This window comes from Clupea harengus, unplaced genomic scaffold (assembly GCF_900700415.2).
Source record: "Clupea harengus unplaced genomic scaffold, Ch_v2.0.2, whole genome shotgun sequence".
Lineage (NCBI taxonomy): Eukaryota > Metazoa > Chordata > Actinopteri > Clupeiformes > Clupeidae > Clupea > Clupea harengus.
This window is the reverse complement of record NW_024879631.1, coordinates 72501-85927: the sequence shown is the minus strand read 5'-3', so window position 1 is coordinate 85927 and position 13427 is coordinate 72501. Positions and strand designations below refer to the sequence as shown.

General features: G+C 45.1%; 1 protein-coding gene and 1 long non-coding RNA gene across 2 annotated transcripts; both read right to left on the bottom strand.

The window, feature by feature from the left end:
• Positions 1–2560: 2560 nt before the first annotated feature.
• Positions 2561–6867, bottom strand: LOC122129330 (T-box transcription factor T-like). Its single transcript, XM_042704324.1, has 7 exons — positions 6655–6867; positions 6431–6565; positions 6211–6272; positions 6023–6078; positions 5384–5560; positions 4186–4312; positions 2561–2869 (listed from the first exon to the last, which is right to left on the bottom strand). Exons 1-7 carry the CDS (start codon positions 6865–6867, stop codon positions 2602–2604), a joined length of 1038 nt encoding a protein of 345 aa, XP_042560258.1. The 3' UTR covers positions 2561–2601.
• Positions 6868–8707: 1840 nt separating this feature from the next.
• Positions 8708–9509, bottom strand: LOC122129332. The gene is made up of 3 exons (XR_006151761.1): positions 9444–9509; positions 9175–9292; positions 8708–9077 (listed from the first exon to the last, which is right to left on the bottom strand). It is a non-coding gene; the product is annotated as an uncharacterized LOC122129332 (long non-coding RNA).
• Positions 9510–13427: the final 3918 nt, after the last annotated feature.

Below are 13427 nucleotides of genomic sequence, written 5' to 3'. Positions count from 1 at the left end.
ACCTACTGTGCACCCGAGAACGAAAACGTGAAGGGTGCTTGGGCTATGAAAGAACAAAAGACTGGCTGCTACTGTACAGGTTTTTTACTATCTCTGGGGGCTTTTTTCACAGTGGGTGTTCCAAATCCCACCATATAGGCTCAAATAGAAAAACAAGGAATAAGTACAGTAGCAGTAGGCGCCTGAGCTACAGCCTAGCCTTGATGTGACTTTAACTGAACCCGACTTCAAGTCAGGGAAATTAATCAAACCTACGCTGCCAACGAATGGGGCTCTATGACGTGCGTAGTCTCGCCGCTCGATTACCTCGCTCCGTAGGTCGTAAAATGACCTGTGTTTGTGAGGACGGGTGAAGTTTCCCCTCTTTACTCTTTGACAGACGTTTGGCGTGTGAAGGACACACATTTTCATAGTGTGAAAGACTATTAACATTCGCGTCTACACCAACAGTGTAAACACGAAATATGCCTGAAAGAATAGAAGCACCTCTACTACTACCAGGATGGAGAAAGTCTCCAGAGCCCTGTAATCAAGATCACACGATGGAATCCCAGATTCTTTCAGTTTCCCTGCGGTCGGCATTTACTGTGACCTTGATCTCTTAAACTGAATGTGTTCTGTATCCTCTGGGAGGCAGCTCTCACAATGGCTTTCCTGAACGCTCTCTCTCTCTCTCTCTCTCTCTTTACAGGGATGACGAGATGTGCTACACTCCGCAGCCCTTCACACGTCTAACCGCAGTTCACTCTTTTCTTTGCCAGATTCTTTGAATTCAACGGTAGGTTCCAAACTGAAAGAGACAGAATGTTCCCCGACAACTGGTCCCATGTGTTCCTCTACTACAAGATGTCACTCTCTCTCTGACTGCAGTTCCGACCGAACAGAGAAGTGCGTGCATCCTCTCTTTTTCATAAGGACATTTTTTTTTATTGGCTTTTGTGATGCTTTTTTGAGTGTGTGATGGGCTTGTCAAAACACGTTTACATCACACGAGAAAAGTTTGCAAATATTTCAAAAGCTTGGGAAAGCAACACAGTAAAAATACTGGACCTCGGCATATTTTAAATTCGAAGATGTATTAGCTTTCGGGGAAATGACAGAGAGCTCACTCACATCCGTGTGTTCATGTTGCATGTGAGAGTCCAAACTAAACAGAAAAGGAACACCGCCTCAAGAACAATGACTGCTGTTGTTTCTCTATGACGTAAGCAGGTTCTTATTTGCATAGGCCATCATAGACTTGGGTCACATTTCTCATTTGCATCGAGTTTCTGGCGTCAGGCAGAGTTTGGGACATTCTGCCATCTACTGGACGTTTTGTGTCACACCATTTATTCCTGAATCGTCCTTATATTAGTACTGCAATTCTTCCAAACTTGCCTTCTGAGGACCCGTAGTTGCCACTGTGACCAAACCAACAGAACTCAGGGATGAGCTCAGTATCAGTTTACAATTCAGTTAGATTGTTTCTTCACACTGTAGTGAAAACGAAGAATAATTACATACTTATACTACAACCACGTATAGTGATAAAGTACAAATTCATACAATCCAACACATGAAACGTGTCTGAATAGAGTATACACTATCAGGAGAAGACGGACCTTGAGTCTGTCAAGTAAAATCTGGGTGACAGGCCAACTGTTGAAGACTGATAACAAATGTGTTTAAGACACGATCAGTCCTTAGACGGTGTGTGCCTTCACCTGCCATGTCCCAGAGCTTCTCCGGCAGAGCCCCCACACACACACACACACACACACACACACACAGCCCACAGCCGCCTGAAGCACACCAGATGGATGTCATTCCTCACCTACGTGAGGGAATCCAGTCAGAAGAAGAGTACACACGAGAGGACGCAGTCAAGCCCGAGTCGTCATGAGAATGCTGTTACACAACACGATGTGATGCGAAACTAGTGTGGGACTATAAATCGATTTTTAATTTGAGCGAGACGTGAGAAATGAGACATCTATTTAAAGACACCACACTGTGACCTTCTCATGATCGCCTCTTAGGTTGTCCAGTAAACACACTGCGTTACACAACTATTCCATTCAAGCTACTGTCATTGAAAGACTAAAGCTGTTCCACAAAGGTGTGTTGGTCTTAGAATTGTTTAGCCTACAAGACACTGGGGTGTAGAGAAATACAGGTGTGTAAATAATGTTTGTTCGGTCTCACTTGTGTGTGTTGTACCTTTCATTGTCACCAAGACAATTTGAATTAGTTGTATGAAAAACATTTTATTCAACATATGGCTGTGAGGCAGCATATTGCATATGACTGAAATAAAAAAACGTAAATGATTCATTTTGGAAATTAAAAATCTGAAATTGCAATAAGATTAACAAAATAGCATTCATATTTACATCATTTACATTTAGCACATAAGGGTTGAAGTGCTCTACTACACAAGATATTGAAAGTGATTGGCTCTCAATTCAGTCTATTGCTGTTACTGGAAGCAACATGAATGTGTTAGAATGTGTCCCAGCCCATATATACACAGATTTAAACTCCATAAAAAACTGAACATCATCCTCAGTTGTTATTGCATAGATGCCTAAAATATCCACAAATGACTGGCAACAGTCTTCATAAAGAAGGGGGTGTGACAGGTGTCCAAGCGGCGGAGAGACGCAGGTGGGGTGACGTGTCGAACTGCGAGGAGTCGTGATGCAGGTCTGAGCCAGCGCTGTCGTACAGAGGCGAGCCAGAATGGGCCGTTGCTAGGGGGTGCGTGAGGCCAGGGTAGTGGCCCGTCGATCCACGCAGGAACGGAGAGCCCAGGCCACTGGACATCCCGCCAGACTGCGAGACCGGAGCCAGAGAGTTGCTCATGGACCACAGGCTGGGGTACTGGCTGCAGAGAAGAGGAACAAAACAAACACTGAGATGAGTGTGACAGTGTGTGTGTGTGTGTGTGTGTGTGTGTGTGTGTGTGTGTGTGCGTATGCCATCCACAGTAGTGGTGGTTGAGGGAATTAGCTGTGAGAGTTAGCAGCACATGAGTTAACAACGTTCACTTCATCTCCACCCACAGATGAACAATCCTGCAGCATTTGGTTTCGGTTTTCCACCTGTGGCTTGGGGGCCGAGCCATCAACCAATCCAGACATCGCTCAAGGGAGGGGGGAGGAATCTAATTGGCCATTTAGCTCAAATATCAACAACCTTTCACAACTTTCAGGATTGTGGACAGTACCTTCAGGCCAAAGCTAGGTGAACCGCATTCATTCACTAGTGTCTTCCGGCGCTAGTGTCTTCCGGCGCTAGTGTCTTCCGACGCGAGTGTCTTCCGACGCTAGTGTCTTCCGGCGCTAGTGTCTTCCGACGCAAGTGTCTTCCGACGCTAGTGTCTTCCGGCGCTAGTGTCTTCCGGCGCTAGTGTCTTCCGGCGCTAGTGTCTTCCGGCGCCGACGCGAGTGGCAGCCTTTCCAAGTAGCTCTGTTGTCGGCCTACATTTCCCTCGGGATTAATAAAGTATCCATCTATCTATCCATCTATCTATCTATCTATCTATCTATCTATCTATCTATTTAGCAGTGAAGCTAGAGGGCCGTGGCACTGGGCAGCCCCTAGTTAGGTTACCGTCGGCCGAAGCCCCTCCAAGGGAAGAGAGCACTCACCTGGAGTTAGTGTGTGTGTTAGTGTTAGTGTGTGTGTTAGTGTGTGTGTTGGTGTTAGTGTTAGTGTGTGTGTGTGTGTGTGTTAGTGTTAGTGTGTGTGTTAGTGTTTGTGTTGGTGTTAGTGTTAGTGTGTTAGTGTTAGTGTGTGTGTGTTAGTGTGTGTGTTACTGTGTGTGTTAGTGTGTGTGTGTGTGTTAGTGCGTGTGTGTTAGTGTGTGTGTTAGTGTTAGTGTGTTAGTGTGTGTGTTAGTGTTAGTGTGTTAGTGTTAGTGTGTGTGTGTGTTAGTGTGTGTGTTAGTGTGTTGGAGCTGGTGCACTCACCTGGTGTTAGTGTGTGTGTTAGTGTGTGTGTGTGTGTTAGTGTTGGTGTTGGTGTGTGTGTGTGTGTGTTAGTGTTGGTGTTGGGGCTGGTGCACTCACCTGGTGTTAGTGGGGCTGGTGTTAGTGTGTGTGTTAGTGTGTGTGTTAGTGTTAGTGTTAGTGTGTGTGTGTGTTAGTGTTAGTGTGTGTGTTAGTGTGTTAGTGTTAGTGTTGGGACTGGTGCACTCACCTGGTGTTAGTGGGGCTGGTGCTGTGGCTGAGGGGGAGCATGCCAGAGTGGGGAGACATGGGTAAGCTGGACCAGTTATCCGCCGGCAGCACAGACAGGCATCCTGAAGAGTTCTCTGTGTAGCCGGCTATAGACAAACAACAACAAGACCATTGTTTTATAGACTTCTAATGTATTTAGAGTATAGGACATTATTTCATACTTTGTAATGCCATTTTTGTCAGGCTTGAAATAACAACATAATTAACATACAAAATATCACTGTCACTGTCATAGAAATGCACTAGAATGCTGTGTTGTTTGTTCGGTGTTGTTTGTTCTGTGTTGTTTGTTCTGTGTATCCATACATGAAAAACACAAACATCTTATAGTAAGTCATAACCCAAAACAGTTTTTTGTCATTTGTGACAAAATATCTAAAAATATATACCAAAAATATCAAAGCAACAATGGCAAATAACAATGTAGAGCTTCAGTAATTAACAAAACACAGTTTTATTTATTTTTGTATTGATAAAACATTTGATATTGAGGTTGTAAGTAAGTGCACTGAGCCACGCTGAGTAATATCTTCAGTAGTGAAATGCCACACGAGTTGGCCCAGGCATTCCACACAAGAGACCCAGCTGTTTACAATGCTGAGAATCAACTCAAACAAAGGCGGCAGGAATGCAAGACATTCCCTGGGAGGCGACACACACACACACACACACACACTTGTTTGAGTTTCTTGTTAATGGTGGGGAATGAAGCGTGCGCTATGGACACACTCTTCAGGGAGTGTGTGTGTGTGTGTGTGTGTGTGTGTGTGTGTGTGTGTGTGTGCGTGCGTGCGTGCGTGCGTGCGTGCGTGCGTTATGGACACACTCTTCAGGGAGTGTGTGTGTGTGTGTGTGTGTGTGTGTGTGTGTGTGTGTGTGTGTGTTTGTGTGTGTGTGTGTGTGTGTGTGTGTGTGTGTGTGTGTGTGTGTGTGTGTGCGTGTGTGCGTGCGTGCGTGCGTGCGTTATGGACACTCTCTTCAGGGAGCGCTCATCTGAGCAGCCATTTTGAAATGCCATGAAACCAATCACTTCTATGCCTCCACCCAAAACATGGGGCAATCGCTAGGCTACATTTTGGTTCTTTCAACCAACTAATGACAGGAAATAATAACCAGGAAGTGTGTGTGGAGCGGTTGAACTGGAGACTGTTACTTACTAGGGGAGGTTGTGCGGTGGGTGTAGGGACTGGGGTAGGGTGCGGAGCGATGGTTCCTCAAGGAAGAGTAGCGGTCACAGCCGTGGGGTGCAGACAGGGACAGAGGGCCTCCATACTGGGGGTGAGCATTGCTGGGAGGACAGAGAGCTCCAGAGCCAGGAATGAACCAGCCACTCACTACATAGGAGAGGAAAGTGAAGATGAGAGCGTGTATTAAAATCAATTACCACTATAATTTGACCACATAGACCTGACATAAACTTTATTTGGTGTTGCAAATGTTTATATATTTGTATCGTATATATTGTGTTTCTTGGTTCTTATGTGTAGTACTTTTCTTATGTGTAGTACTTATTTGTGTTTTTATGTTTTTATGTTATGTGTAGTACTTATTGTGTTTGTATGTTTTTATGTTTACTGTATGCACCTTCCCACCAGAAAAAATTCCAAGTAGGTGTAAACCTACTTGGCAATAAATCCCATTCTGATTCTGATTCTGATTCTGATGTTGTGTTGTGGTTCATTCAACTACGGTTACATTTCTTTAATGCAACGCATTCCAGATGAGGTTACCCATGACGTATCAAAATACTTGATGGACATCAGCGGCTTTGAAGAGTGCAATTCTTAACAACTTACGCTGGGAATAGCCTCCTTGGTCACCAGCCTCCTCTGATATGTCTTTGTGGTCACTTCTGTAAAGTGAAATGTAGAAATGAATCCATAACCCAAATGAATCACAAACTCAAATAAAATCCTTAACAGCAGTTAGTATTTGAGGGTCATTTATAAATAGGTTATTTGTCTTTAAGAATCTATCACAATACCTTTCTTTGGCATCCAGAAAAGCCTTAGCGAAAGGATTATATTTGATTTTCAGAGCAGTGACCTAAAAAGAAAAGGACTGCATTGAGAAAACAGCTCATACAGACACTTCAAACCATAAGAGTGCAGCTGCTCAGTACCCTGGTTGAACTACCACTGTCAAGTCTGGAGTGACTGTAGTATTGACAGCTTGCATTCATTGTCAGAAAGAGACCCTCTCACCTCTTCGTTCTGGTACGCCGTCACTGCGATGAACTGCGTCTCGGGGAAAGGGTGACTCGTGATCATTCTCTGTGGTGCGCCAACCCGCACAATGTGGACACGTGGCTCGTATTTATGCAAAGAGTTCAACATTATCTGAAAAAAAGCACACTTTGTGTCAAACATTATCAAACACAACCTGTCAATATCCAACATTTCGATTTAATCGGGAACCCTCAACTCACCTGGCCACCACCATTAAGTTTGTTGGTAAGCTTCACTTTACTGAAGGAAACGGGAGCTTTCATCCAGTGCGCCCCGAAATTTGGTGAGTCTGGATGGATGTAGACGCAGCTGGGCGCCAGGGGCTCTGGTTTACCCCCGGGAACCCACTCCCCATTCACGTATTTCCATCGGTGATTGTCCGCAGCCACAAAATCCAGCAAGAAGGAATACATAGCGTTTGGGTCCAAACCAGACACGTTCGCTTTCAGTACAGGGAACATCCGCCTGGTGCGTAAAAGAAGAGAGATGATTAGAATTCCCAGCATTGGAATTTAACTAATCAAATAATAAAACAGTACAAATAAGTAAAATAATCAAAGAATAGTCATGGATCAGCCAATCAAAACGTAGACCTGGAGGGGAATAAACTGCCACAGGTCTTACACATATCCTTGTAAGCTTCTCTAGATGTGTTTGAATGTGTTCCTATACCGATTTTAAGAAATTAAATCATCAAGGTACGGGGTTGAAACATGGTAGAAGGATGATATTAAAATATAAAATAGTGTATTAAATCACACGGGTGTCACAGTACATCAGCTATTGATTGTAGTTAAATACTGATGTTGCATAGGTAGCAATTAAGTAAGATTGCATAGATTTCTGCACACTGGTGAAAATGAGCGGTACGCGTTCGCAGATCAACCTTCGTCAGACTGTTCCCTCGTAGTATAGCTATCAGAAGTGAAGTATCGATGTCAGATAGATAAGAAGTAGCTACCTTCCAGTTTTGGTCACTATCATTTCATTTGTAAGCTCTTTGAATTTCAGCCACAGCTCAGAGTCGTCAAGGTGAACTTTTAAATCCCTTTCCGTTGGATCTCCTTTCTCACTCCCGGCTTGTAGTTCATTTTCCACCGCACTCAGGAGATGGTCCACTCGGTGGTGTACCGTCTTTCCCAGACACTCTCCGACACCTGAGGCCATTCTATCCAAAAGCTCCAGCGCGTCAGTGTGGACAAAGCAAAAATGACAAAAGGCCTTTAAAAGTTTAAGTCTAATTAACTTCTCTCCTTCTCCTCATGCACTGTATGAATAGGACAGGCAGGTAAAGCTGGTCCGTTACTCCGTCTGGACTGTAATAAATAGACCACAGGGACGAACCATCAGTGAGTAGATTGCCATTGCTAGAGTGTGGCTGATTGGCTAGATTGTCTCTACTTTGATGTGTGCCGCTTGGAAAGACATTGGTCGACGGCGGCCATATCAGTGGAAATGGGCACATCAAAAGTCTACTGTCCATCGCAAATTGTGAATGAACGTGCCACATCTGTAAATATTTACAATTATATCAAAGCATCATCTGCAAGGGCGTATTTGCATGAGCACAAACCTCACTCTTTTGAGTTTGACTTTTGACCGACCGCATTGGTGAAACTTTTACTCTGCCAACCAGTGCCAGTAACATCATGAAGCAACACAGTCTGTTGTATGGGCTCATCTAATTTGTGAAGCAGAAAACCACTATAGGTAGTGAATCAAAGATATGCTGTAAACAAATGTAGCGATTGTGTTGCCTTTATATGACAAAATATATTTGGTCTGAGTTGATCTGAGGCGTTCTGAAATCAAACAGTTTCTGAATGTCAAATAAAAATAACACTAAACTTCTTACAAATACACCAAAGATGAGCACATAAGTAGGCCTACGCGCTGTGTTTGAGCGGACAACTCTGTCAGTGACGATGTTTATTAGTTTGAAAGCCTGTGAGAATCACCCAGCCAAGGTGACAAAGCGCAGGAAACGCACTGATCACAACACGATTGGGGGTATTCATAAAATCGCATGTAACCTCCTACCCAAAAAAAAAAAACATTTCCGGTTAATAAAAGCCCTTTATGTGTACGGTATACGTTCTGCTCAGCATGATTATAACAGTACATTCTTCGAAATCTACTTTTATGTTTTACCCGACATAATATCACAATCAGCATAATCAAAGCACACAAATAAATATAAAATGTATATTTTATAAAGAAAATAATGAAGGAATTACAATAAAGGACAATAGAGACTGTTCAAAAATTGTTATTTTTATTCTCTTTTTTTTAATGACACAAAATGACACATAATGAATTCAAGGTAGTCTCATCAGTCTAAGTGTTATCATAAATGTTATCAATGTCTGAGTGCTGCGTAAGGGTTAGGGAACTATAACACTATTTCTAATGTCTTTCAATAATTACTGGACATGCCTAAGACATGAAGCAGGGCTTTGTTCATTAACATGCAACAGCTCTTGAATTGCATCGCACAGATCTCCATCTTCCTGGGAAAGCAGCCTGTTTCAGTCTGCAAGTGCATTTCATCCTGGTTGGATACAAACTGTTAGTTCTCCTCCTAAGCATAATTCTGCCACATCTTCACACTGCAGTCTTTCACCTGTTGAATAAAACAGTAAAGCGGTGATGCTTTAGGAAAGACCTCTTTACTGTTTATTACTGTTAAAGAGTCATTTATAACCAAAGAGGCGTCTCACAAGTGATGTGTTCTGCTGATGCATATCTTTCATAGACAAGGGTTCATCTGGGTGGACAGAAACAGGCCTCCCATCATCACAGGGCTCTCTATCCCCAGAGGATGCTTCAGGTTCAGGACTGTGGGAAGACATGAAGTTACAAGTCTTTTATTTTATTTTATTTGAAGACACTTCAATGAAAAAAAAAATCAATAAAACCAACTAATAATGTGAAATGGTCTGTCTGGTGTTTCACTGTTGGTACACTCTCATGGTAGTAGGTGCTTTACCGAGCATAGAGTGTAGGACTGGCCCGTGGAGAGAGTGCAGGACTGGCCTCCTGGCTCCTGTCTTCATCTGATGAGGGCCTAACGCTGGGGCGTCTTTGAGACGGAGAAGAGACCAGAGATTGTCGAATGATTGGATCAGCTTCCATTAAACCAGCCTGGGGAGGCAGGTAATCAATCTGTGGAACAAGAAGGGCAGTACGTTATTTTTCTAACATCTGGATTAAACAGTCCTTTTCAAAAAGTTCTATTTCTGTGTAAAGCAATATATATCTTCCTTCTATTCTCAGAGATAATTACAATACTGTCTGTCTGTGCTGTACACTATTACTGTCTGTCTGTCTGTCTGTCTGTCTGTCTGTCTGTCTGTCTGTCTGTCTGTCTGTGCTGTACACTATTACTGTCTGTCTGTCTGTCTGTCTGTCTGTGCTGTACACTATTACTGTCTGTCTGTCTGTCTGTCTGTCTGTCTGTCTGTCTGTCTGTCTGTCTGTCTGTGCTGAACACTATTACTGTCTGTCTGTCTGTCTGTCTGTCTGTCTGTCTGTCTGTCTGTGCTGAACACTATTACTGTCTGTCTGTCTGTCTGTCTGTCTGCCTGTCTGTCTGTCTGTCTGTCTGTCTGTCCTGAACACTATTACTGTCTGTCTGTCTGTCTGTCTGTCTGTCTGTCTGTCTGTCTGTCTGTCTGTGCTGAACACTATTACTGTATGTCTGTCTGTCTGTCTGTCTGTCTGTCTGTCTGTCTGTCTGTGCTGTACACTATTAGTGTCTTCATAAAGGGTCCATTTTCAAATAATGGATTAAATCTAGCAGTCAAATTGGAAAATAATCCCAGATTAATCTGTCAAAACCTTGAACTATCTAATTTTCCTGAATAATGCGTAATACTCACCAGATGTCTCGTTTGATAGCCCTCCTCCCAGATGGGTCCACCTTTCCCCAGCAGTCTGGAACAAGAGCAAGCACCAGGAAGTGAGGCCTCTTTATCCACTGATCTTTTCTACAAATGTCATCTCAAGCCTCTTATCTGGTCTCCATCGAACCTCAAGGTCATGGGAATTTCTTCTGAGTAAGATGTCTATGCAGAAGGTGTGCAATCCTATATACTATTACACTGCAGTATGAAGCCCAGTGGCCCACACTCACACTGCAGTATGAAGCCCAGTGGCCCACACTCACACTGTTGGATAGCATGTGTAAAACTGCGCTGAGCATCAGAGGATCTTCTCACCTTTGAGCGTAGGCCATGTGAGAGAGAGACAGCTCCTCACCTTTGAGAGTAGCATGTGAGAGAGAGACAGGCTGTGTGAGAGAGAGACAGGCTGTGTGAGAGAGAGACAGCTCCTCACCTTTGAGTGTAGGCCATGTGAGAGAGAGACAGGCCATGTGAGAGAGAGACAGGCTGTGTGAGAGAGAGACAGGCTGTGTGAGAGATAGACAGCTCCTCACCTTTGAGCGTAGGCCATGTGAGAGAGAGACAGGCTGTGTGAGAGAGAGACAGCTCCTCACCTTTGAGCGTAGGCCATGTGAGAGAGAGACAGGCTGTGTGAGAGAGAGACAGCTCCTCACCTTTGAGAGTAGGCCATGTGAGAGAGAGACAGGCTGTGTGAGAGAGAGACAGCTCCTAACCTTTGAGAGTAGGCCATGTGAGAGAGAGACAGGCCATGTGAAAGAGAGACAGGCTGTGTGAGAGAGAGACAGCTCCTCACCTTTGAGAGTAGGCCATGTGAGAGAGAGACAGGCTGTGTGAGAGAGAGACAGCTCCTCACCTTTGAGCGTAGGCCATGTGAGAGAGAGACAGGCTGTGTGAGAGAGAGACAGGCCATGTGAGAGAGAGACAGGCTGTGTGAGAGAGAGACAGGCTGTGTGAGAGAGAGACAGTTCCTCACATTTGGCTTAGAGCGTAGGCCATGTGAGAGAGAGACAGCTCCTCACCTTTCAGAGTAGGCCATGTGAGAGAGAGACAGCTCCTCACCTTTCAGAGTAGGCCATGTGAGAGAGAGACAGGCTGTGTGAGAGAGAGACAGGCTGTGTGAGAGAGAGACAGCTCCTCACCTTAGAGTGTAGGCCATGTGAGAGAGAGACATGCTGTGTGAGAGAGAGACAGCTCCTCACCTTTGAGCGTAGGCCATGTGAGAGAGACAGGCCATGTGAGAGAGAGACAGGCTGTGTGAGAGAGAGACAGCTCCTCACCTTTGAGCGTAGGCCATGTGAGAGAGAGACAGGCTGTGTGAGAGAGAGACAGGCTGTGTGAGAGAGAGACAGCTCCTCACCTTTGAGCGTAGGCCATGTGAGAGAGAGACAGGCTGTGTGAGAGAGAGACAGGCTGTGTGAGAGAGAGACAGCTCCTCACCTTTGAGCGTAGGCCATGTGAGAGAGAGACAGGCTGTGTGAGAGAGAGACAGGCTGTGTGAGAGACAGACAGCTCCTCACCTTTGAGAGTAGGCCATGTGAGAGAGAGACAGGCTGTGTGAGAGAGAGACAGGCTGTGTGAGAGAGAGACAGCTCCTCACCTTTGAGCGTAGGCCATGTGAGAGAGAGACAGGCTGTGTGAGAGAGAGACAGGCTGTGTGAGAGAGAGACAGCTCCTCACCTTTGAGCGTAGGCCATGTGAGAGAGAGACAGGCTGTGTGAGAGAGAGACAGGCTGTGTGAGAGACAGACAGCTCCTCACCTTTGAGAGTAGGCCATGTGAGAGAGAGACAGGCTGTGCATGAGTCTGAGCTTCAGCAGGTTACCATCTAGGCTTCTCTTCTCAGGAAGCCTGGGGGCTGACTGTAAGGGTGAAATGGGAACGCTTATTTACACGTATTTAATTGACTAACTACATGTTTAATACCACAGAATTTACACATATATGCGCAGCAAATAAACAGGAAAAGCCTGCAAGTGTTTAGAGACTCTATTAGTTTCATACAGACCTAGTGCCAAGACGTGTTATAGAAATTGTACTTCAAAGTAGAGTTGATCGTGGTTAACAAAAGTCACAAAGTCAACAAAAAACTGCCTTACTGGGAGGACAGTAGTTCTGAGAGACTCCATAAAGCTGGGCTGTAGGGTAGCAAACCTGGGCCTCCTGACCGCTTGGGACACAATCTTTTGAGAGACAGGATTAAGGACAGTATGAGACATTACACACACATATTCTTTGCATTTTTTTTCTCTTTTCGTTTGTGTGTTATTCTGGAGAAGATCTATCTTATTCTTTAACCTTTGAAAAAAACTACAACTACTGCACTGCAAGTGTTGAGGCAGGGTGGTCCCACAGCCATGACTGCTGATCAGTACTGAGGGGGAGGGGGGGGGGGGGGGGGGCGTGTCACCCCCCACACCTGGGGTGCCACTCTGAACACCTGACTGGTTCCCCCGTCTCTCTGTTCACACCAGGAGGCGTGTGGAGGTGTGTGGAGGAGATTTAAGGAACACACTCCAACGCACCACCGACACCCTCAGTACACATCTGACAACATCACACCCACACACACACACACACACACACACACACCTAAACAAGGCCCTGAATGTATGTGAGATATACAGAGGGACAGAAGCACCCAGTTCAACAAATTATGATGAGCTGAATTTAAAGAGAAAAGAATAGACAAAAGCCTCTCTGTGATTCTGTCTCAATTTTATACTGTGGGAATCAAATGATACGTTCTTCACACACACACACACACACACACACACACGCACACACACACACACACACACACACACTTCTGTAAAGGCCCTTCTCTCTCCCTGCCTTCCAGCTGTCAGTGCTGTGAAGGGTGGTGAATAATGCCCTGGCCCTTCAGCTCAGCTCTGTGCTGGTCTGTCTGCCCCTGTGTGTTTGCCCTCCCCTCCCCCCTGCTCTCTCCTGCCCCAGCCAGGCTCTGTTTGCCCACATCCACTTTGACATGGAGGTGTGAGAAAAATGAGCCGCCGTGTTTGTCTGCACAGGACCAGGGCTGCTCTCCCCAGCCTCAAGCGTCCCCTCCTG

Bases quoted from the DNA above. Each gene is read 5' to 3' on its own strand.
- LOC122129330 (XM_042704324.1), bottom strand. From the start codon at position 6,867: ATGTATTCCTTCTTGCTGGATTTTGTGGCTGCGGACAATCACCGATGG. The intron at 5,561-6,022 runs GTAAGTTGTTAA...TCTCCTATGTAG, and splicing joins CCAAGGAGGCTATTCCCAGC to TGAGTGGCTGGTTCATTCCT. The intron at 2,870-4,185 runs GTGAGTGCACCA...TCTTCTCTGCAG, and splicing joins ACCAGCCCCACTAACACCAG to CCAGTACCCCAGCCTGTGGT.